This window comes from Squalius cephalus (assembly GCF_949319135.1).
Source record: "Squalius cephalus genome assembly, chromosome: 17".
Lineage (NCBI taxonomy): Eukaryota > Metazoa > Chordata > Actinopteri > Cypriniformes > Leuciscidae > Squalius > Squalius cephalus.
The window spans coordinates 25,194,238-25,220,942 of NC_137138.1; the positions used below are offsets into that span (position 1 = coordinate 25,194,238).

Genomic DNA, 26,705 nt, shown 5'->3' on the forward strand with positions numbered 1-26,705 from the left:
AAGACTGGAGTAATGATGCTGAAAAATCAAGAAATCAAAATTCCCTTGAGCTTTTAACATATCATCATATTTCAGAACTGAAAACTTCCTTGTTACTCCAAAAACAGCTTTTATTGTAACCAAGACCAGATAACAACTCGTTGTGGAATGAGCCCATCTATAGCCCTATTCGGACGGGACTAGTTTTCCAAACGACGTTTGAGTTACAATTCTTATCAACCTACGTCTGTGATTTCATGTACGGATTCGGACGGGACTAACATCTCCGTGTTTATTACCGAGGTAGGAGTGTCTGTGTTTTACATGTGGGCATTGCAGAAGATCACGTGTTCAGAATGCGTGGATTGCGTATGAAATTTGATCAAATGTATTTTGAAATTAAGTACTTTGAAATATAAAGTAAACCGTCCAAACGTATTTAGTGTTTTGTAAACATTTTATAAAAATTGTAGTATAAAAAACTAAACATACATTTATCATCATGATTTTATAGAACTGGGTTCTTATAATAAACCCACACTGGAATAAAAAGTTTTAACTTATATAATTTACACGTTATGTAATTAAGTGCAGAAATGAAAGTAATCTTACCTGAAACTGATATTACAGTTGCCAGTCTTAACAGTTTACGTGATTTGGCTCTTCTTGTTGATTTCATTTTTTTATTTATTCGCAGTGTAACGTTACCGAACACATCTACATGTCTAACGTACATCCATTATCGGTGCGCAAAAAGCAGAAACTTGAATACCCGGCGCGATAGCGAGAGATTGTACGGTAGTTCACGGTGACCAAAAACACAAGAAAAAGCGTTTTGGAAAAAAACATTTTCGGCAATCACAGACATTCGCATTCGGACGGGATTAGATTTCTCTGAGGACCGCCGAGTTTGACGAAAAACAGTAGGTAATTTGCTCTGGAATTTTTACAGAGGTCGTGTGAGAAAAAGACAGACATGGCAGATTCGGACAGGATTAAAATCTCAAAGTACGTCTGTGAAACAGAAATTTCTCTAACGACCCCCTGTGAAACTAGTCCCGTCCGAATAGGGCTTATGACAGGTAAAAGACAGACTCTGCAGAAGAAGATCAATGCCTATAATAACATTACCTTCCAAAGGATCCTAATGCTAGGAATGTGGTTATTTATTTTCAACAATGTGAATGTCTCAGTTGAGCATTATTTATTTGTATTCGGTACATTTCACTGAGGATTCTTTGGTAAATCAGTCGCAATTTCGGCGCAGGCTTTGCAAACAGACTTTTACGATATGGACTCGACAGTATTGCCACAACATGTAAGTAACTGTGTTAATTCTAATGCCTGATCTGTGACCAGTGATTTCTGATATGAAATGATTCATGTAGGTACTTGTCAGATGTTCTTTGTCTATGTGTCAGTAAATCAAACCAGTGACTAAACGGTCAACTTCACATTTCTTCTCTTAGTAGGATGAAAATAATCTGTTATTTAAACTGTGATTAAATTATATATAGAAAGCCATCAAATTATACTCCCTTCACAATTGCTGGAGCTGTCAATCAAACAGGGTATGTTTTTCAGTGACTGAGTTCTGGACTCTCGCCAAAACTCTTTTATTTACATCGTGTTTGCATTGTTAGTTATGATGAAAGCATTTGTTAGTGTGCAGAAATCGAGTTGCAATGACGAGATCACTGCATTCATGCACTCAACATGTCTGTGATTGGCTACAATGCTCATCACTGTAACCTTTCATGCCACGATCTAAATATAATTTTATACATCTAAATATAATGCTATAATCAACACTTTTCATGATTGGATAACCTTGAGAGCTGTAATAGTAAAAATGTAGTAGAAGTTTTCGAGAGAGTTCCACATGTAATACTAGCCATTTCTTATGCAAAGCTGTCAGCCAATCACAGCAGTGGGCGTTTACACTGAAGTCTCTCAGCAGACACGCCCCTTAAAACAGAGCGTTCAAATCAAAGGCTAAAATCAGGCTAGGAAATGGCATTTTTTTTCTAAATTATGACAAGTTTTGATGTAAAAATCATACTAACATTATAAGTGCACCTCAGGAAACATTATAAAATAATAAAACAATGCAGGTCATGACCCCTTTAAAAAATCTTAATTATACCAAACTTTTGACCGGTAATGTATTAAATGTAATAATAATATGCTGCGCAGGTAAGAAAGATTTGCATTAGGATTTTTTGGCCCCTTCTCATCATGAAGATCCTATCGACTGCACACACACAGAAACACACTTGTCTTTAAATAGCCCGAGGAATCCCACTGACCCACATGTAAATCCCAGCAGAATATCTGTCATCATAACACATAAAACAAATCTGCCCCACATTTCAGCTTGTTAGGGTCAGCTCTCCTTTTTAATACACTTATCTGAGAAATGAAGCGATGTTAGTGTGGCTCTAACAGATTCGTTTCAACCCACCTCAACCTCTGATTCCTTTTTCTCCAGGTTCGGGTCTTCACAGCTGGGCTCTGTCTGTAAAGAGAATCAGTGCACGTTTATTTCCAGCAGGGGGCAGCAAACAGTTAAATGTGGGTTCCTCCACATACCGATGTTTGTAACTTATTTACTTTACAAATGACTGGTGCAATAAATCTGAACAGATTTTGTGTAAATACTTCTGAAACCTGTGTACTGCCCTTGGCCATTCAGCAGCCACTTATTACAGGCACAATATTACTGAAGAAACATGGGTCATAGGTCTTACCACCCATAGGTTATCATGCATTCGTTGCATTTTTCAGGCCAGAACATCTTTTAAGACACAAATCCTGGTTTACTGTATGCAAAGCACACGCACTCTTACAATCAAGGGTTGATTCCTTGACCTCTCTTTGGCCTCTTCGTCCTCCAGCATCTTCTTCCTGTGACCGCGCATATAAACACAGATAGCATCATAATAATGTCTGGCTGGGGGTCATGGGTATTGGCGACTGTGGTGTCATTCCTACCTGTGTTCCTCGATCTGCTGCTCCCTCTCGCGGTACCGCTTCTCTCGATCCTCTTGCTCTTTTCTCTCCAGCTCCATCCTCTCTGCTTCAAAGCGCTGCCGTTCCTCCGCAATCTTCCTTCTCTCTTCCTCCTTTCTCAACTCCTCTTCCCGCTTTAAACAGACACACGTCAGAAAAATATCAGTGAAATGTATTTAAATAAGATAGATAGATCTAAACATTGTACAACACTTTACTGAACAGTAAATCAATGTTTTGGGCCTCCATTTTTTCCATTGTAATTAGTAGTTATATATATATATATATAAACAAAGAAGTCTGAAAGAAGTCTTTCAATTCTTTACATAAATGTTTCAAATGTTGATGTTCTGATATACTGTGTATATACGTATATATATATATATATATATATATATATATATATATATATATATATATATATATATATATATATATATATTACATGGCTACCTACCAAATAAATCAATAATTTGACACAAAATATTGATTTAAAAGGGAGTTTATTGTTTTAAAAACGATTGTATTGCTTCCGCTAAAGAAAATAGTCCATTCCGTCTCCACGGTTAGAATCCTGCGTTCATAGCAACGCTCTGTTTTTCATGGCAACGGTGTGTTATACTTCGCATCAGTCTGTTATCAAGAAATAACAGACCGCATTCTACATTAGAATTCAACCAAGCCATGTAATTATATATATATATATATATATATATATATATATATATATATATATATATATATATATATATATATATATATATATATATAATTACAATATATTTATATCTGAAATATAATCTGACAGAAGCACTTCCTCATTAATGTTAATACAAAGAGGCTAGTCAGATGAAGCGTCACATTGTGCTTACACTGGTTACAGTGGTTCACACTGCCATCCTCAGAATCTCAGATCAAGCATCTTAGCAGCAGAAACACAAAAGTATAACATTTCTACCTTGGCTTGTTCCCAGAACTCCTCTCGATTGATTTTCTTCATCTCGATCTCTGCATTTGTTTTCTGGTAGGTGGTGCCCTGCGGTCAGGAGGAAAGGGGAAGTGTGAGTACTGGCCATTTTAATTGGACAGTCAGCTAAGGACAAAGATGTTGATCCAAAGGAGGCACTATGGGGACAGTTTGTTTCTTCTCCAAACATAAAGTCAGCTAGAGAGCACATATGTTGGGTTTTCATGTTTTATGGGGATATTCCACAAACTATATATTCTATTCTCTAACCCATCACAGAAAACTTTCTACAGATTTAGTAAAAAAAAAAACATAATTTCCAAAAAATGTCCCCACAAGACCAAAACATTCTGGCATTACTGTCCTTGTGGAGATTGTTTGAAAGATGTACAAACTGGCTTTGTGATTAGATTATACCAACATCACTTGGTTCTTGAATTTTATTGGTTGAAACGCTATTGGTTAATACCAAATTTTAGGGGATACAATAAAGCATACAAGTTGCATATGTTATATGTTTCTGAAAGAATTACAATTTAAAAGAACTGTTTTCTATTTGAATATATTTTAAAATGTAATTTATTACTGTGATCAAAGCTGAATTTTCAGCATCATTACTCCAGTCTTCAGTGTCACATGATCCTTCAGAAATCATTCTAATTTGATGATTTACTGCTCAATTGCCACCAATTAGTGCTTAGTTATTAATAAAAGTTTTTGCTGCTTAATATTTTTTTGTGGAAACCATGATCATTTTTATTCAGAATTCTTTGATGAAGAGAAAGTTCAATGAACAGCATTTATTTGAAATAGAAAGTTTTTATAGCATTATAAATGTAATTCATTTTATGATCAATTTAATGCATCCCTGCTGAACAAATGTATTAACTTTTTTTATCTTACATACCCCAAACTTTTGAATGGTAGTGTATCACGTTTTCCACAAAAATATGAAACAGCACAACTGTTTTCAACACTGATAATAATAAGAAATGTTTCGTGAGCATCAAATCAGCATATTAGAATGATTTCTGAAGGATCATGTGACACTGAAAACTGGAGTAATGATGCTGAAAATTCAGTTTTGATCACAGGAATAAATTACATTTAAAATATATTCAAAACTGAATTAAACTGACTTAAAAATTAGATGAATCTTGTATAACTTTTAAAAAAAGTTACTTTGATGAGTTAAAGCAATGTAAAAACATTATTGTAGAACTTATTGATCATATAATTTACAGTGCAGTTCTTTCATATTGTAATAATATTTTACTTAATGTCAGTATAAAAGACTTGTAATTATTACAAACTTTTGACGCAGTGTATACTTGGCAGAGACTGTCATTCAGATAAGTGAGCAAAACGGCAGGAAGGATCTAGGTTATTTTAAAGTCTGTTTCATATGGTACATAAGCAATCATTGTTTCAGTTCCTCTGAATCAACAATGTGGCTCTAAGAGCACTTTCCTCTAAAAACAGCAACAAGGCTGTGCCCTTGTGTCAGACATCACACTATTAGAGAGCCATTCACAGACAACTTGATTCGACCCCTTTCCAGTGTGCATGCAAACAAAATCACGCACAACGTTCTCTGTGTTCTCCTCATCTTTCATTCGCAGGCGGCTCAGCACTGGGCTGGCCACTGGAGCCGTCCCATTGGTCAGCCTCTGTCCGATGGCTGAGGGGTCGATGTCGTCTATGGTGCTAGCGTTCACGACGACGTCAACACCCTGAAGAAAGAGAAGAAATTCATCAGTAGTACTGCTGCACACACACACACACACACAAACACACACGTCACTTGGCAACCAGCATCAACCGCGCATTTAAATGACGAGAACTCTTTTAACTGTCACAAGAGAGTCAGACAAAAGAAGAAAGTCTCAAAAGCATCAGGCTGCATTGACCGACTCTACTTGACAGGTTTCCTAAAGACATTTTGTGATTCTACCTCGTCATGTGACTTTGTATGAGACTGTTGTGAGGGAAATGTACAGTCCAGTAGTAAAAGTCTGATCAGTGTTGGTAAGTTTGATTCATTTCTGTGAATCAGTTCAAACTGTCTTTTTAATGGGATTGGTTCAAAAGTCTTCTTCGGTGCCACCATTAAAAAGAAGGGGTTTTGGAGATTGGAAGTCTGATTAATTTCCGCAAACCAGTAAAAAAAATGGTAATAGTTGTCCATTTAAGAGAATTTTTGATGTTCATGTGGCATTTTCTATTCAAATACACACATATATTGAAAATAAGGCTTTAAAATATCAAGATTTAATTTTCTAGCTAATGCCGTGCCATAATTTCAATTGGTGCAACTGCAACAAAATTTACACTACTGTTCAAAAGTTTGGGGTTGGTAAGATTTGTAATGTTTTTGATTTGTAATGTCAAAATACACTTGAATCAATAATATTGTGAAATATTATTACAATTTAAAATATTTGTATTTTATTTGAAAACATGGACTTGGAATTCCATTGGAATTGGAATGGAATTTGTTTCTGGAGCCATTACTGTAGTCTTCAGTGTCACACCATCCTTCAGAAATCATTAAAGTATGCTGATTTGCTGCTCAAGAAACATTTATTAATATTATCAATTTTGAAAAAAGTTGTGCTGTTTCTAATACTGTTGTGAAATTGTGCGTTTCTGCATTCTTCAATAAATAGTATAGTATTTATTTGAAATGTCTTTACTGTCACTTTTGATCAATTTAATGCATCCTTGATAAATAAAAGTATTACCTTCTTTAAAAAAAAAAAAAAATCGTACTAACCCCAAACTTTTGAACAGTGGTGTACAGTACATTATTACCACATCAATAACATAATTAATGAAAGAATTAGTCCAAAGTGAATAACTGCAGTTAATAACATATGAAGGAATAACTATGAATGAGTATGAATGATTCATTCACATGCAATTAGGCTTTTCATGCAAGACAAAACAAGTCTTCAATGTGCTTGTGCGAGCATCACAGAATATAGAGCTCTTCCACTAACTAAGCTTTTGTAAGAATATCAAACAAACCGACTATATCTAGTTCGTGTGTATTTCTCTGACATAGCTACATGAATACTGCCATCAATGTTTTCAGTAGCTCAAAAAGAGCAACCGGTGAGTTGACTGGCACTTTAGATCAATTCATTCCTGATAGCACCATCTCTCTTTCAACCCAAAAGCACAATCTCTGCGGCGGCCTTGGTTGTCTCGCTGATGTTTTATCGTGGAGTTTCTCTACCTCAATACCTCCATTCTCTCTCTCTCCCTTTCTCACCCACGCACCCACGTTGAAGAGATTGAGAGGCTTGAAAAGCAGAGCGGCCCCCCATTCAGATGCCTCACACCGACAGACACCTCCAACACAATAGCCATAAAGAGGAGCGAGTTAGTCATCTAAAAACATCTTCTGCTGCACAATACCAGCAGTTAGGTGCATACACTCAGAAGCACACACACACCCAACAAACCCAACAAGACTCTGTGGCCCACCCACATGACTAGATTTACTCTTATCTGCTGGAGCACAGGACTGAATTACAGCAGAACTAAAGAGGCATGTGGTTAAACAAAGCCATAGAGAAAGCCTAAACAACAACAGAGGTGGTATTGAAAAGCACTAAAAAACATATTAGTAAAAAATTCATGCATTATGAGTCAATGTTTGAAATGAACACTTCTGATGAACTTCTGAAAACACCAATTATGTTTCAATGTGTGAATCTCACGAAAACATGACCAAGTCTCATTTAACAAAACAAAACTTATTTAAAAGATATTTTATGCATATACTGCAAATAAATGTACTGTTTTCTAATTAAAGTCGTTTCAGTGAAAAAAAGTACAATTTTGTGTTTCTGTGCGTATACTGTAAATATAAATATACACCACTATAAAATGGGCGCTCACTCTTCCCCGATGCCCTCGTTGCTATCCCACCAAGTTCCGTGTTACGGGAAGAAGCAGTCTCCTGAGGGATTATGCCCAGTAAGTATTTAACACCTACGGTGTTTCGGGGAACAGCAATCTCCATCCAGCAATGCTGCCGGAGTGTTGTGGACACACGTAAGGTTGTTACAGCAGTTTGCCCAGACTGTCCCATCAGTCCCATAGTGTTAGGGTTTTCCACTGACAGTCCTGTCTTTGTTCAATGTGTCTTTGTTTGTGTTGTGCTTGAGCACATGGCTCTGTCTTTGTTTGTGTTGGCCATGTGCTCCTCTGTTCCTGCATCCTTGTTACCAATTTCCACACCGCCTTGTTTGGTTGTTGATGAGTCCTCGTTAGTCTGAGTGTGCTCCCCTGTTCTTTGTCGAAGTGTGCACACCTGTTCTTCCTCATGTTCTCAGCTCCCTTTATAATGTGTTCTCTTTCCCTCTTGTTTTGCCAGTTCGTTGTGTGTGTGCCTTCTTGTGCCACAGTGTACTTCTGTGTGCTACCTTGTGCATCGCTTTTCATTGTTCAAGTTGAAGATAGTGCCTGGATACCTTGTTTTGTGTCTGTTGTGTCTCCTGTTTGTTCCAGCCATGCAAGCTGAGCTTCTCTAGCTGCTTCCTCTCTCTGTCAAGCAGCAAGACCATTGCAGTGATTGATCATGCCCTGTGAGTCTATCTACGTGTGCTGTATGATCCTGTCTGGCTCTTGCTGCATCCACTGGCCTTGTGCTGCACATCAACCACAGCACACCAGCCTGCTCACCTTGGGCTGGTCTCAGCGGCCACCCTCTCAGCTTGCCTGTCATTGTGTTTCGTTCCCTGCCAACTGTTTGGACTGTTATCACCTCCTCACCCACCATCTCTCGTCTTATCAATAAAACCCTTGCCATTCTGCGCTTGAGTCCTCTCTCATAGATCCATGACACATAGTTGCAAATTTTGGCTGTTCCCTGCCAGTAAGCTGTTCAGGGAGCTGAATGGAGCAATTATCTCTTTTATCCATTATGGCTTTCAGTGGACTGAGGGCAAGTTCCCTCGGAGGTGTGTCACACCACAGTATTGGGTGCTCACTCTTCCCTCAAGAACCTGTTTCACAAACCAGTGTTTTGGGAAGCAGCCGTTTCTAGTGGGATCCCACCTGAACTCTGCTCAGAAATTCTGCCGGAGTGTGGCACCCGCCTCCCTCTTCAGAGGGCATCAGGACATTTGAGGTTGTTCATGGGCATCCGAGTACTGAATTGCATTGACTGCATTCACCTTCCTGTGGTCCTGAAAAGTTTATCAGAAGCTCAATTTGAACCCTTAGAGTCAGCCACAGAGTAGGCTCGGACTTTTTTAAGTGGCTCTTCAATTAAATTACTAAATTATTTCTTTAGAAGAGCAGATTGATCTGCAGGACCTTTTAGAATAACCTCCTCCTGCTTGGATTTTGCACCCCAGACCTGATTACATTCAAAACATGCTTGGTCAGTCCTTGAAGGGGGCTGTCCGTATTCATTGTGAGCATTTCTCCATAAGGCTTACCGCCCCTTCCTGGCTCTCTTCTCAAGGGATGGGAGTCAGGCTTCTGGTTCGGGTTCTGTGCCTGTTGAGGCAGCATGGCGGCTTAGATCATAGGGTTTGCAGGTAGACTTGGAGGAGCTTAAGACAGGTGTCCCTCTTTCTCTTGCTATATCCACTGACTCAGAGGATCCTTTGAGAATCCTGCGAATTCTTCTGATCCTAACGAGGAACCAATGCTGTCCGCATCTGGCTCAGAGGATTTAGAAATAGTCACACTTATGCGACTGCACATCTGGTCATACTTCACACCTTCTTCCGCTGCATGAATCACTGGAGCAAGAAAGGCTACACCTATTCACAATCTTAGGATTTACGTCTACCGCTCAGGCCAGTGGCATTTATGCACTTAAATGCTGGTCTACCTAGAGGTCGCAGCAAGGGGGTCTGTGTTCAAAAGCGCCTTTCGCATTGAATAATCGATGCAATTTCTCTGGCCTATGAGGCGTGTGGAATGGCTTCGCCTCTAGGTGTCAGAGCTCACTCCACCTGGGTATGTAGCATCTTACAAAGCACTATCCAAAATCCCTGAGAGTGTCCCCTCCCATGGGGAATCTGGGCATACCTCGATATTGTGTACCAGATTTTCTTTGGGGCTCTCAGGGGGTGTCTCTACTTATCCTGCCACCCCTGGTGATTCGGGAGGTGGAGGTGTCTGACGGGCCATTTGGTCCATCTTCGCTCACGAGTGAATCTTCACGTCAGTTACTTCGGGTGGTCCCTCCAGTTCGCTGCTTCAGGGCCTTGAACAAACCGATACTGTCGTAAAAATGATTCCTCGGTCAGACTTTGCGGCAGCTTGGCAACTTTGGCTTTAATGGGCAGGCATCTTTCCTCAGTGGGCTAGCGTCGCTGTTCACATTCCCACTGGGGCAATGACATGACGCAGCGTTGAGTTACATTCAAAAGGGAACGTCTCTGATGACGTATGTAACCCGGTTCCCTGAGAAGGGAACGGGACGCTGCGTTGCCACACTTCGGGCGTGCCTTTGTGGCTTCCTTCAGACAATCAAAAGATTCTGGAGATTCTGTGACACAGGTGCCCTTTTATGGTCATGCTTGCATGCTTTGCTATGTAACTTGACATCACATTAGCCAATCAAGATTGGTGTATTTACACATGTGTTTCAGACACAAGTCACGCAGTAACAATGACAATTTGCCATATTTCCTCACCAATTCTCATTGTTGTGAATTAAGATATTTTATTTTTTAATTTAAACTTCATTATTCTCAATGATTCTCATTCCCATTTGATTCTCATTACTGTAAGTAATGAAGATCATATTGTCTGGACACAATCTGCATATGTAAAGGCATTTACATTTACCTTGTAAATGTTATGACTTTAATTTAAATATTTTTTTGCATAATGATAATAAGAACTAGATTTTGTAAACATTAAGGAAATGGGAATTGAAGGGGAACATGGTTAATCACCAAAATAATGTCACATTATGATCTTTTATTTTTTCATGCAAAATATAATTTCTTATTTCTTTTATTTGATTTTGTGGTGAACTAGTCCTGCTTTGTTAGCTTCACCCCGACACTAACAAAGAAAATTATTTTGGATGAATCACATTTCCTTCGTTCCCAACAGTTTTCTCAGGAAAGTTAGAAAAGATGAAACCTAACAGCTAACACTCCTCGCATGCTCAGAGGATAGATGATGTCAAAATGAGTGGCAATGGGTTCATATGTCATTGAAATGGGTCATTACCTAATGTAAAAGGGAAGTAAAAGATGTTTGTTTTACCTTGGGGAGACCCACCTGGAAATACTCGGCTATGGTGGCTACATGGCTGGCACAGGCACACTTCCTGGCATCGGGCACATCTTCACCAACCTGAACACACATTGTCAAGTCTGTGTTTATTCAGAGAATTCAACTGCAGTTTGAATGAAAAAAAAATTAAAAAAAGTCTAGCACACTTCAGAGTACTGCCAATATATAATTGTCTCAGATTGCTCCCCTAGGTAGTTACAACCTCCCACTACATTCAGAAAACCAAAAATAATAACATATAATAACATCCTTTAACCTTAAATTGAGGTGAATATTGTGTTCCACTGCAACCATTAGGTGCATTTCCAAGGCGCCAATACATTTAAAGAGAGACTGTCGCTTTAATAATTCAACTAACAATAGAGATACTTCTCTGATCAGCACCCATTCAAAATAAAGAAGCTCACACAATTTAAAATAATTGCTGTGAGTGTGACATAAAGAGATAAGTACTAAAAATACAAAGTACAAAACATGCTTGTAATTAAACGAACATAAGAAAATAATGAAAGTATTTAAGAGTGTCTTTCATATGAGTTGTGCGCAATTGCTTTTTATGCACTATTTGTATGCACTTCAAAATACCTGTGCAAACTTCAAATTGAATGATTTACACTACTGGTCAAAAGTTTGGAATAATTATGTTTTTGTCTTTTCTCTTATGTCTCTTATGCTTGCCAATGCTGCATTTATTTAAACAAAAATACAGTAAAATAGTAATATTGTGAAATATTATTACAATTTTAAATAACCATTTTCTATTTTCTAACTAATTCCTGTGATGCAAAGCTGTATTTTCAACATCTGTCTGTCTTCAGTGTCACATGATCCTTCAGAAATTATAATGCTCAATTATATTACTGGTGCTCTATTATTAATAATGTTTCTTATTATCACTGTTGAAAACAGTCTTCATATTTTTGTGGAAACTACGCATCCTACGCATTTTAACGCATCCCTGCTGAATAAAAGTACTAATTTCTTTCTTTCTTTTTTAATATCTTATTTACCCTAAACTTTTGAATGGTAGAGTATCACATTTCCCACAACAATATTAAGCAGCACAACTGTTTTCAACATTGATAATAATAAGAAATGTTTCTTGAGCAGTAACCTTTGGGTTACAAGTCCAACTTTCTAACCCCTTAGGCCACAACTGCCCCCATAAAAGACTTAATGTTTCAAAAACATAAAACAAAAAACGTAATTATTCCAAACTTTTGACCAGTAGTGTAAATCATTTAATTGGAGAGCTAAAATAATGACTGGAAGCTTGCATTTACTTTATTCTAAGCAAGATTATACAGTGATTCATCTGTAATTTTTGCCCTCCAACTGTTCAAAAATCAAAATGCCTTCAAGTCACTGTTATCTAATCTAATCTAACCTTAGATCTTTAGCAAAATACAGTAGCAATTTCATAACTACTAATTCAGGATTGTGGGGGCTAAATATATGGATTAGACTTGGGGTCTCGCTCCCACCACCATATCAAAATTATTTCCTGCTTTTGTAAGATAAAAGAATGCATGTATAATTAAAGGGTGGCACTGATGTCGGTTGACTGTGGTTATGTTGACTGCTCTGTCTTTGTCGACCTCTAGAGCTGAAGAGTTCTTGCTAACGGCTTGCAAAATGTCAGTGTCACTGAGCGCAGGTTGTTGCGTCATCTCACCCAGTTGATGAGGACGTAGCGCGGCAGGGCTGCCGTGGGCTCCTTCAGACTGCAGAAACCGTACATGATCCGGGTGTTATCGAAGGTGACTGCGATCTCTGCCAGACCGCCATCTGTCAAACACAACAATCACAGAGTTTAGAAAGAAAAGTCCATTTTTTCCCATCAGTTAGTAGTGTAGCAATTGCAATAATAATAATAATAATAATAATACTGTTTTTTTCTTCTTGTTTTTCAGTCAACATATGGCCCATACTGGCCTGACCATACAGTAATAGAACATGCTTTCTAGTCTAATCTTCTAAATGTTGGATCTTTAGTGAAATAGCAATTTCTTAACTACTATTTAGGAAATAGGATTGTGGGGGATATGTGTGGGGTCTGGCCACCACCACCATCAGAAAATCATTTTTTGCTTTTGTTAGATAGTTAGAGACATTTTTCTATAGCAGTTAGTAGTGTACAGTACTAAACTGTGCTTAACCGCAAATAAATAAAAATAAACAAAAATTAAAAAATGCAATTAAATAAAGTCTTGTTTTCCAGTAAAAATATCAAAACAAAAATATAAAGATATAAGACATAAGATATTAAGTTTCTTTGCAGAGAATAAAATAAAGTGTTTTTCTTTTTTTAATCATAAACTTTCACTAAAAATTCCATTGGGATAAGAAAATACTTATCAATTCAATTCTCTAACTAATGTAATAGTCTTAATAGTTAAGACTAGCAGTTTTGCTTCTGAAATAAATGTAAAAGTTTTATACATATATATATATATATATATATATATATATATATATATATATATATATATATATATATACACTGTATATATTAGTAGTGGTATTTTTAGTATTTTATGAATATCTAAATGTTTTAATAAAAAAAAATTAATAATGAATGAACAAAATAATAAAAACTGTTAAAACAAAAATAATTCTTAATAATACAATTCTGTAATATTAGCTGCAAACGTTTCTTATTTAAGTGGCCCATTATGCCAACCATGACTGATCGGTTAGTTACTGCTTCTCATGAGAGGTAATGTGCCAATAGACAGAAACAAATCTCTGGAGAGGGTTTGGACAGACATGAATACACACATACACACACACACACACACCCACAGTCTGGTGGAAGTTCTTTCCTGCTCCGGAAAAAGTAAATTACACAAAGTAGCAGACACATAAGCCCACTACTTACTGCCCACATAAAAACATTTTAATTCCATGTTTTTAATTTCAATGTCCAATTTTCCCCAACTCTGTGTACACTAAACTGATCTAAATATAATACCAATCCTGGTCATTTAAACGGATCATTTGAAATTGCAATTGGATAAATTGGATCCTTTCTGCTTTGAAATCTGATTGGCTGAGTTATATATATTTTTTTTTTCCGTTATATCGTTATACAATATATCTCAAGTTTGGATGGATGGTTTGCATCATTCTCATATTGTCATATTTACAGGCATTTTTAACAATGCTTAGATATGATGTTGAAAACTGCAGCAAAATGATGGCTTTAGAAACAAGAAAATCAAACTGTTCACTGTAAATAAACATTGCGGGAAATCTCTTGCAAACAGAATTCCCACAACAAATCGAACTTCTAAATCCTCTGTGCTAATCAACACAGCCCTTAATAATAACCTTCCCTCAGTCACGGACTAAATGATTGTCATCAGAGAGAAATGACAGGTTTCCCTCCTCCAGCTATGAGGGAAAATACAGACCGTACAGTTTGATGCACCATAATAGTTTGAAAACGCAGTGAGATTTGAGTGACGGTTGCTGACGCCAGTGTTTGGGATCTGTTCTGTTCATAGCTGGCAGGATTACAGTCCATTGGGTTTTAAGATTATTTAGATAAGCTGCAAATCAATAAAGATGTTTGTCCCAGCACAACTCCAACAGTGTTAATATCACATTTAATGCGTTTGGCTTCCGTGTCACGATATAATCGCAGGGTGGCGTTCACCGGCATAATCATGGTACATCAACAATGCAAATGAATGTCATCAGTCACAGCCGACAGCGTTATTGCTAGTGCATGACTAGATTCTGGTCGGTTATTATTAGATCGTCTATATTTGCACAGGAGGTATGTTGAGATGTAGCCTACCTCCCGATGAAGACAGGATCAAATCATTACTCTCGTCTTCATATGTGTATAAGGCCCTGGAGAACAGAGAAAGAAGAGAAAATTCAGTAAATGCCTGTTCAATCAAAGAATTCAGCAACAACAATACAATGCAAAAATCATAACAGTTATGAAGGAGGTTGCACAAAAATATTGGTTTTACGTAAAGCCCGTATGCATAATGCATTATAAAAGTATTCGTAATGTATATTATAATGCATTATATCTTTTCATAAATAATTGCAACCAAAATGCTAATCTAAAATTGGTCTTTTGCCATGTGTTTTAATGCATTACACTTTCTGCTATTATAAGTATATAGTATGTACATGGGGAACAGGACTATAAAATAAAGTGCTGCCAAACTCATCTCTGAAAGACTGGAATGCGTTCTATCCAGAAGGCCAAAGCAGTGCACTCTGGGACAAGGGTGCTGTTAGCTCCGAGGAGAAAAAGGCATTATCCTCTGTCATCTGAGAGCTGTGTGTGTGTAGGAGGATAAAATATGGAGCACTAGTACTTGTTATGCTTCTAATAAAAGTGCATCTGCTGCTTTTTTCATCCTTTCTCACGCTTACCTGCAAAAGCGAGAAGGATTCTGGTACAAGCGATATCTAGAGATATTAATGAATTGCGTACGCTCAGATCAAATATATCCCGGCATTTGTAACATGCCAAGGCTTTGATGTTTCGTTCTTTAAATAATGGAGATAATCATTAACATACTGTAGTGCACAGCTAATCTCATTCCCCATCACTGCAAAAATAATGAGTGGGAGTTTGGTGCTACGCTAGTAAAGACAACAAAGAGAGGAACAGAAGTTCTACTGCCGTAAGCTACCGCACGAAGCATGGGAAATGGATTAAAATGGCGTGTCTTGCTGTTTAGATGAACTGATGTACAATGCTGTGAATATATCGTCCCAAAGTCTAATAAAAACAGAAACTGCAACTTCAGTACAAATGTGTAATTACAAATGTGTATTTAAATACATGGCATGCAAGTTTCAATAGAAATTTCAGTATATTTTAGTTTCCCATAAATCCCTGTCAGTACATTCGGCAGTATTCACTTTCACCATATTTCAAAGACAATAGAAGTAATTATGAAATTACATATAAAGATATACTTAATTCCTACTCAAGTGCGTTGAAAAAAACTCAAGTTCGACTTATTGCATTAAATATAATTTAAACTATAATACATTTTTATTTCATTTTAATTAACATACAATTAAAGTGTACAAAAACATTAGGTTTACAGTAGTTCCCACTTAAAGCGATATTTCACACACACACAAAAGAAGATATTTTGAAGAATGTTGGTAACCAAACAGTTGATGGTAGCCATTTTTTTTTCCTACTATGGAAGTCAATGAGTGCCATCAACTGTCCGCTTACCAACATTCTTCAAAATATCTTCTTTCGTGTTCAACTGAAGAAAGAAAGTCATACAGGTTTGGAACAACATGAGCGTGAGTAAATGATGACAGAATTTTTATTTTTAGGTGAACTACTGTTTCCATTTAAGCATTTTCTTTAAAAGTGTATTATTTTTAGCAAAAAGTATGCTAAAATGTGCCAGTGCCATTGTGATATGTTGTGTAAACCATGGTGTTGCTTTTTGGTTATTCTAAGTATTTTTTAGTGCATTTCAATTTATCTGCAAGGGTGTTGTGAATGGTTGTCAGGTGGTTGCTCTAATCAAAGTAAGTCTGTGGAACTTTTCTGCCAGTTTTATAATTCGCAAGGCTAAAAACGTGTCCAAAGCACAAACAGGCAGATTTAAACAGTGAGGACTTCCCTCACCTGACACTATCCTCCAGCCTTTATCAGCCTTTATACTGACAGGCTTACAAAGAGACCCCTATTATAATGCAAACAATCACATGCAAATATTCTGAAGCGCTGGCAGAGAAAAAGTTTGGCTGCAGCCAAGGGTAAAACTACTCTACAGCTCTTAAATAATAATTATGTTGTCACATGTTTATGGGGGTAGAACAGAGAAGCATGTCAGAGTGGCTGAAGGTCCACGGGGTTGATGTGGATGTGTTTGAAATATGTAGATTTCATCTGACTGTGTGTCATAATGAGAGGAATGTTGTGTGCAACGGCCATTTAATAATCATCATAAATCAAACATAATCAGCTTTGGTAAATGACATCTACCAGAAATGAGTTCATCTTGTCAAATGAACTAACAGCATTAGAACAGTATCCGTTCTTCGCAGCGTAACGGCTTCTGCCATCATTCATCTGTCAATTACAATCTAACTTGTGCATCAGCATCCGATGCTCTTTTCTAAGTTTGTCTGAAAATAATGTAATATGTCATTTAATGCATTAAACATGTATTAAAAGCAATTCATGATATGTTGATATCATATTGATTATTACAGATTTTATAAATGCATTGGCGTTGGTTGATATTGGATATTAAATTGTGCATATGCACTTAACTTATTTTTGCAATTAGATAACATTTGTTGTAATCTGACCACTTAAAGCCAAAGTAAAGCGCGCCGAGCCGAGTCGTGCCGAGCCGAGTCGTACCACGCCGTGGAAAAGCGTTAAAGTATTCCAAAAATTTTCGAGCTATTTAATCCAGAAAGTCTTATGAAGAGACACAATCTCTCAATATTTTCCTTTGCGCTTCGAAGGTGAACGACGCCATATGAGTTTGGAACATAAAGGTGAGTAAATAATGACAACATTTTTATTTTTGGGTGAACGAACTATTTAAAGTTTAAAAACACTAATAATTTAATAACACTGCTAAATGAAATCTCCAGCATCTCTAAATTCACTTCTATCATTTAAAATTCTTGAATTTTTCATTCATTCAGACAAAATGGGACATATTATGCCCTTTTTACAAAGTCTTGATTTTGTTTTTGGGCTTTACTAGAATAGGTTTTCATGCTTGAATCTTAACAAACAAAAAAACAACAACAAAAAAAAAACATTACCAGCCCAAGAGCTGTAGTTCCAACCTCTTAAGTTTGCGATGTTGTTTGTGAATGTTCGTTGGAACTATGGTTTCGGGAAACGACAAATCGATTAACTATGTTTGTAACGACGGAACTTGCGACCATAGTTGGCTAACAATGCTGAGGAACGCACCCCTGTTTTGTTCCGGTCTCTCGAAAGCCCCTCCTTTTGAAAAGCACAATGTGCTCTGATTGGTTGGCAGGACCAGTGTGTTGTGATTGGTCAACTGCTTCAAACATGCTTCGGAAACACGCCCCTTACCATAACAGAGTTTGATCTGGGGAGAAAAACCACAAAAAAAAGCATCTCTTGGACATGGCGACAACACACTTCTAACGCAACTCAACCAGGCCTTGCCCCCTTTATTTTGCATCGACCTTGGGTGGGAATTATTTAAATGAGCAATATTGTGATGTGTTCGTTCCCTGAAGAAAACTCAAGACCACGATGGAGGCGTTTCAGGGAGTTCAGAAACTGTGCTTACTGACTTTGTGCTTTGTAACTCTGCAGACCTTTTACATGCTCAAACAGCAACATCACACACACACACACACAAAAAAAGCACAATAGATCCTAATATCAGCCATAAGAGGAAAATACACTTTTAATAGTAGTGCATCCCTACTCAGCAGGCAACTCCATATTTACACTTTCCGGCAGCTGTAGGTGCTTTCCAGATCATTGCTAGGGGGTTGCTTGGAGGAGACCCTAAGCAGAAGGCTACACTAATAAAAGTGTACTAATGAGTTGAGATTCGCTCATAGGGTGAGAGAAAATGGTTCTGCTGAAACTTCAGCTGCAACCCTTAAAGTTTATTTTAGTTTGTGGTTTATCACAGGCGCCCTGGAATACGGAGGAGCCTGATAGACACAATAATGTTGAAGAAGAATAACACTGGCCCCCAGTGCAAGGCCATGCATTATGAGTATCCAGTACAGAAAGAGTTGACAGATTCCAATCCATCGCATGTGATTACTCGGAACCTGCAATTATTATGTTGATTATAGAGGAGCTGAAAATAAGTTCACTGGAAAATATATAGCCTACAGCACCGAAATAGACCTACTTGACTACGCTCTAATTGTTTTCCAACTGAGTGGTCCCACAATTAAACATCTAGGGCAGAGTTCTAAAAGCTCTCCTTCTCCCGAGTTCCTCTTTCATCACCAAAACATTTCCCCTCAACCAAATATCACCATTCCCGTCAGGGGCCTCAGCCTGAGTCATTAGGTCCCTGGCTCATTCACAGTCTGTCTCACGATCCCCCTGGCTAACATAACGGTAAACACACGCACACACACGCAGAGCTGAATATGCTACGGTAAAGAGTACAAGATGGAGGAAATATTAGTAAATAAGAAATACCGCAGACATCAGAGAAAATAATACAGGGAGGAGGTGCAGCGTTTGCTGTTGTGCGCTTCTATAAATATTCCATTTAAATCTGACTCGTTTTATTATTCATAACAGACTCTCATGACCTAGAAACGCGGCTCAGAGCGTCAACGAGCCCAGGGAGAAGCTGAGCGCGATTTGCTCAAGCCCCAGAGTGGGGGGCTCCTCTATTGTCTCGCAGGGTGGGAAACATGTGAACAAACTCTCTATAGCCATGCTAATTAAAGCGTTCCCTTAGCGTGAATGAAACGTTGAGGCATTCCTGCCTTAATAACACTACATGACCTCCTGCAGTGCTCGTTTCGTTCTGTTTGATTCATTTATTCACATTTCAATGCAAACCATATACAATAACTTGAATACAATATAATTAATAATGTTTTGGGGTGATTCGTTGTTAAAATGCCAAAAGCGGTACCAAAAGTAGTCCAAATGATGATATGTTGCAGTCGCCTCTGTGGGTATATAATAGTTTTGTATGAGGTACAGAGCAGAATTTTTACTGTAAGTTATTAATCGCTGAAAAATCTTATCCTGATCCATTCCGTGAAGGCGCACAAATCAAACACACATCGTCGGAAACACTGAACGTTGCTATCTGTGACGAAGCAGGCGAGAGCCAATGAGAGTTTGATATCACTGCTGAAAAACGTGTTGTAAAGCTTCTTGAGGTGGCCATTTTTAAATATATAATGAGTGTGGGATTTGATCTTTACAGTCGCTGCTGAGAATGAAGATTAAGATCCGAATCAAGGCAATTGATTACTTTTGTGAATTTATGTTGCAGTTTTGGTGTATTTTATGGTTCTATTGTCAGTCAAAGCATGGAACTATACTGAGAAAACCCCTTTTGTGTCCCATAAAAATATTACATAATAAATGGTTAAACGATTACAGAAATGCTATTCATTTTAAGGCTTTAAAGTGTAGTCTTATTTAACATTATGCAATCCTTTGAAACAAGTTTGCAGCAGAAGTCAAACAGTTCAGGGCGAAATGTTATCATTTCATATTAACTTAAGCAGATGAGTAAACTGCATTTAACCCTCTGGGGTCTGAGCTGTTTTCTGGGCCCTGGAGGTGTTCTGACATGCTCTGACATTTCTGGTTATTTCTGTTACTTGTGACATTTTCATGGCTAAAGTCTAATTACACTGTATTCAGCACAAACTCTGCTACAATAATATATCAGCAACATGTATGTAAAAGTTTGTAGTTTTGAGATAATGACATTTATGCGTGGTTTGTGAAAATACAAAAAAAAATTCTCACTGAAATAAGGTCATGAAACCCATACTGATTATTTCTTCACAAGACTTTTGAAAATTGTATCACGTAGCCTAGAATATTTGCTCTAAAACTATGTGAAAATCACCTTGACTGCTCATTCAGATAAGACAATATATTGGTTTCAATTTTTTACGACGTGTTTTGTGTTAGAAAGCCTTATGCGTGACCTCATTAATATGTAAGCTTTTCTCACCTGAGAAAGACAAAGAACCTCCCCAACGGCCCTATTAGGAGCTATCCTAATATAGCTCCTAATAGCCCTGTCATTCTGAGCAACCTTGCACAATACTGTAAATGAGGAGATTTAAAAAAGAATGGCTTTTAAATTGTTTGGATTTATTTACACAACATAACCCAAATAGACACAACAAATGCCAAAAAAACACTTCAAAGACAGACCTTTGTGCCATTCCTAAAAACATTGTACATACCTTTCATTTCCAAGGTGTTTGATTTTCACTTTACCATGTTCAAGAGACTCATGTGAATGTTGAAGTCGGCAGGACTCAGTGGCATCTGGGCCCTGAAAAAAAAGTGAACATACTGATATCAAGAGAAAGGCCTGCACGATTTTGCAAATAAATATTAGATTTTTCTGGTTAAAATTGCTTTTTAAAATTCACAAAACACACACACACACACACACACACGTTTCCAACAATATAGAATATAATAAACACCAGGTTTGTTGTGCCTTGTAGGCCTAAGCTATGCGCAGTGCTGGGTAAAATAATAATAACAATTGATAGCAGTATAAATCTTCCAAAATATTTCAGTAACAACCAAGCTAGAGAAAAGTATATTGATTATCATGTTACTTCAAATTTTTCCATTTGTTATGATGATATGAAATTAGATAATAGTAAAAACATGAAGCCATTTGGTGTGTTTTGCTTTTCAAATTTTCAAATGATAAACGCGATCGCGCTGCAAAATCTGATACATTCAAACGCGATCGCGCTCAAATATAAAACATATGGTTACCATACATATCTACGTTTGACCAGATATCCACAAACACAGTAGGCTTAACAGTAAACACGGGTCTAAATATTATAATATTCCCCATATATCTAGCAACAGTTCAACTGCAATGTGACATTTATGCAACAATATCAAACTAATATGTAAAAATTTCTTACCTTAAATCTTTCTTGTCTTCAAATCGCGTCCTTCTTCTTCTGAGGTAGCCTAAATCCAATGTAAGCTCTGGCGCGTCTTTCAAACACAGTAAGGAGTAAGTTACGAAGTCTCTGCTTCTTTGTTTTGAGGTAATGAGGGCGTTACAGGTCTGCGTTTCTCCGCATAGATCATTTGCATGTCAATCGCTCGTGCGCTCGTAGGCGTGTTCAAATTAAATTTAATGAGGGCGCGTTTGAGAAACTGTACATGCCGCTGCTTTCGTATGGATTACTTAAAAATAGAATATTTGTTTTTTATATAATTTACATACTTTAAAAATAGAGATTCCAAGCGTTGTATAGACATGCGTTTCAAGTCTGTGTGACAAACATTCGCTGAGTTACAGGTCATTTTCTGTCGCGTTTCAGAATGAGTTTCACATTGAGAGAGACGGCAGAACGCGCATCGTGTTTATTTTCTTTGTTTTACGAAAAACACAACATTTTGTTTTTATTATGAGTGTACACAAATAAAAGAAGACATTTAACAGTTTTGAATGATGTACAATACAAGTATGTAAAATCAAAATCAACAGAGTATTTTGCACTGATATATAAAAAAACGAGCAGATCACGCCGGCGTGATTGCCGACCTCAGGGGGTTAATAAATGCGACTGAAAACAATTACATTAATATGACAACTGAATACAATAGAATCAAAATATTAATGCCACGATTTTAATATTCATAAATAAGGATTTGTATACACATTTGTATGTCTGTGGTTCACACATAACTGTAACGAATGTCCAGTGAAGGCGAGATGAAGTGAGAACCCATGTGAAGTTTATTTAAAACAAAAAAAAACAAAGACCTGACTTGAAACATGAACTTGAATGGACTAAACAAACTCACAAACAGCAGGTTACAAAGACGAAGCTGGATGCTATATATATATATATATATCTGCTCTGGAGAAGCTGCTCTCGCGCTACTTTGATGCCATACGTCACAGTGACGTGGCGTCGGCGCAGTCTCAAGTCGGACAAAATTTCGAACCGGCATGCACTGCTTCAAGTCAGACACCGATCAGTTTGCGCAGCGCTGCATGAAGTCGAACAAGCCTAAAGACTAATGACTTAACAAGACACACGTGAGAGCAATGAGCAATGAATGAACCAATGAGAACGTGACACATGAGACTATGGAAGCACATGACAGGATCACATAAGACTGTGATTAAACTTCAAAATAAGACATGAAACAAGACACTCTTGCAGTTCACTGACCCTGATCCTACAAAGATGTGAATGGTTTAAGTAAAAGTATCGGCTAGTGAACTTCCTCATTGTTAATTACATAGCAGACATACAGAAATGGCCAAATTAAAAGGTATGCCAAAGGACGAGAAAAGAATGTGCACGGAATTTGGTCAGTTCCACACAGCTGCAATTAGTTCCATTCTGGCTTTCGGAATTCGTTCTTGACCGTGTCATTATGATTACTCCGCCGCACGCCTAAGCAGGAGCTACTAATCTGATTGTTTCTCCGAGGGTCGCCGTGTCCAATCTGCCCCATACCCATGACTGTGCTCTTTTTTCCAGGAAGCTAAAGCAATCAAACATTTCCGAAATGTTTCCTACAGCCTCATAAACTGATTCCACATGTGTTGCCTCTATGAGAAACAAGACACAGGTAGTTTTCTCTAAAGTGAATGCACATGCACAGTACTGAAAGTCTCTTTCTTGTTGTGCAGAAGAGGAAGTATTGTGACATTGGAAAGAAAAGGTCACGGGTTTTGTAGTTCATGTGTTTTGTGTGGGAAAGAATATGTTGATCAGGGAGAGAAATGGCTGTGATAACAGATTTTATTAAATATTATCAGGTGTGCTTTGGGGAAGCACAGAAACTGATATTAAAAGATTGTAGACGAACATGGTTTATTCAATGCCTTGTGTTGATATCTATCAAAGCGGTGTCCAAATAACCGATATAATATAGCATAGTAATAAAGTACATAGATGAAAAATATAGATATACACCCTATGCAAAAACGTTACCTTTAGCTTATCAATAAGGCACTACCTTATTAGTACCTTAAGCTAATAATATGAACCCTTAAGGTAGTAGTGTGGTGTGTTGGGGAAAGTTCTTTTGAAATGTAATGCCTTAATATTGCGCTACTCCCTTATAAAGTAACTAATTGTGTTACTTAGTTACTTTGTGGAACTTCTTTGATCAATGTAATGAGTCCTTGCTGAATAAAAGTAATAATATCTTTCTTTCCAAAAAATCTTACATACCCCAAATTTTTTAATGGCAGTGTATATATTTCTGTATATTAGTAGTACTCAAAATTAATTGCAAAATAAAATGCACAGGTCATCTTGCATAAAACAACACACACACACACAAACTTCACCCAGCTATTCTCTTGCGAAGAGATTGCCTCTCTGTAAATAACAAAGCTCAGCAAAACGTCCAGCCACAGAGGAGCTCATGCAATTAAATTCAGTGGATTGCAAATCAACGGTGGGAGGCAGATGCCATCTAAATATAATTGGCTACTACAGCCAGTTCTAATAAAAAAAAGAAAGGATGCAATCCTGAATCACAGTTTTCAAACCCATTAAGTCAGTGAACTAATAACACTAGGAAATCTGCATTACAGTACAGTGGAGCCCAAAATGGCCTAACGGAAAAGTGTTTTCCAGGTCCAGTAGTAGAGTATAAAATTCAATCCTGCATTCGTCCTAATATAGAACATACATTTATTTTCACACAAATTCTGTTTCTGCACCAAAAAATATTGATGCAGTAACAAAATTTGTGTGAAAATAAATGGATTAAAAATCACATAAATTCAAAATAAAAGTACTTAAAAGTTTTTTTGTTTTATAATACCACATACTTGGTATATGCACAAATATGTCTATCTTTCGGCTGTTTAACTGCAGAAAATGAGACGCACATCCAAAAGAAATAATGGGAGAAACAACATAAATGAGACTTGATGTAACTCTCACAGTCCATGGAAGGACCTGACAGCCTCTATGTGATACACAACAATCTAAGAATGTCCATTAATAGGCCAAATTGAGCGCCATCAGCCCTGTGCATATACTGTATATATGCACTACGTTTGATGTACTGAAGAACAGACGTTTTAATTGGAACACAAATGAGAGAAAAAAGGAAAAGCTCATTAAAGGGGAAAATGACACGCACTTCAAAGAGCGAAGGAGGTGCTAAAGATAAAGAAATGGCCTGAAATAGAACAGTACTTCTCGTTCTCGGCTCACGGTTGATTAGGGCTGATGCTGGATTATAGTCCAGCACTAAATCGTCACCTCTGTCCACCTCTGGGCCAGATCGGAGCAGGTTTCCAACACACGGCCCAGATGTTCATTCAAATAATCTGTGTAGCCTCAGAAAACAGAGCGATTGACAATTGTGATGAAAAAGCTTTGAGAAAAAGAAAACCGGTTTCTTAAAATAAACAAAATAAATAAATATAATTACATTTGAATAAGCAGTATATTATCATATAATAATAATAATATTAAATAGAGATACAAGCAGTAATTAATGGGATAAGCACAAAGAAGGCACGATAAGTTATGCTAGCATGGCTGGGAGCATCAGACCAACTGCAACAATGAGCAATTAAAGACATATTAAGATGATTTTGGGCGAAAAGGCTGAAAAATCATGAATACAATCACTAATGGCAGGGCTTGACATTAACACCCACCAACCCGCACATGCCGGTGGATTTCAGCAGTGGCGTGTAACGCAGTCACTCCTACTCGCCACTTTAGCGGGTTAAATCTATATAAATTTTTCAATTGTAGTCTTTTAAAAAGGCATCTGAAATAATAAACTAAGTGCAATGAAGTGTTGTCAAAAAATACACTTCATGTATATTTTCGATACATACTGAAATATCTAAAAGGCTTCCAGTACTCATTTCCCGCAGAACAGATACACAATACACTTTCTCGCTCTCTCTTCTCTCCGACAGCAAATTGACACACAAACCCGCCTCCCCTCACTCACTCGTTTCATTTGCTCTGGGTGAATATTCTTGGTGTTACATGGCTTGAATTGTGCCGTGAGATTGAGCGTATTGCGCTTAATTTGACTCATTCCTGCAGATTTTGTGCTCACGCCTGAAGTGCACGCACATAAAGCCACCTCTCAGTACTAAATTGCGTTCTTTTTCGCTGCTTATTACACTTAAACAGTCAAATACACTGAAAATAATGTCGAAATGTCGAGAGTTTACATAAACACAGTTATGTTTTAAGTGAACATAAACAGCTGAGAAAGAAAATGCATGTGTATCAGTATAATGGATCTGTGTGTCGGTTCTTAAAGTGACAGCAGCCTAATACACCTGCTGCCAAATTATTAGATAGTATTAAAAATATCTATATGGCAGTTTATCCTCTTGGTATCGATGTCAAAATTGTGGCCAGTGAAAATGCTGAGAGGCTATTAACTTTGGAAAACCACTAGCCACAGTGGCTGGTGAGCAAAAAAGTTAATGTCAAGCCCTGGTTATAGGTGGCGCTGTGACCAAATTGATGTGGTGTGGTCAAAGTAAGGTGACAATGACACATGCTAAATTTGGTGTCAATATAAAACAGCTTCATATATCGACATGAAATCAAATCCATAACTTTTTGCCGGCATTGTCTAAAGATCGTCAAATCAAATCATCTTGAGTCAAGGAATTGACCCTTCGCAGGGAGTTTGATTGACAGGCGATCTGACCAATCATAATCCGCCATTCGCCAAATTCGCCATTTTTGTCCGACAAAGCAGTCAGGAGAGTTAGTA

At 37.4% G+C, this 26,705-nt stretch overlaps 1 protein-coding gene across 11 annotated transcripts in view; it reads right to left on the reverse strand.

Annotated features, from left to right (window-relative positions):
• dbn1 (drebrin 1) overlaps positions 1–26,705 on the reverse strand; it is an 87,054-nt gene that overhangs the window by 13,582 nt on the left and 46,767 nt on the right. For 4 of the 11 annotated variants that reach the window (XM_079898314.1, XM_079898318.1, XM_079898315.1 and 1 more), the window contains exons 2-9: positions 15,045–15,100; positions 12,915–13,027; positions 11,210–11,299; positions 5,545–5,691; positions 3,950–4,027; positions 2,974–3,125; positions 2,823–2,886; positions 2,444–2,497 (exon numbers count right to left, since the gene is read on the reverse strand). In XM_079898314.1, the coding sequence (XP_079754440.1) occupies positions 2,444–2,497; positions 2,823–2,886; positions 2,974–3,125; positions 3,950–4,027; positions 5,545–5,691; positions 11,210–11,299; positions 12,915–13,027; positions 15,045–15,100 (754 nt within the window). The remainder of the gene's footprint in view (positions 1–2,443; positions 2,498–2,822; positions 2,887–2,973; positions 3,126–3,949; positions 4,028–5,544; positions 5,692–11,209; positions 11,300–12,914; positions 13,028–15,044; positions 15,101–26,705) is intronic. The other 7 variants (XM_079898317.1, XM_079898323.1, XM_079898320.1 and 4 more) reach the window with 3 other exon arrangements.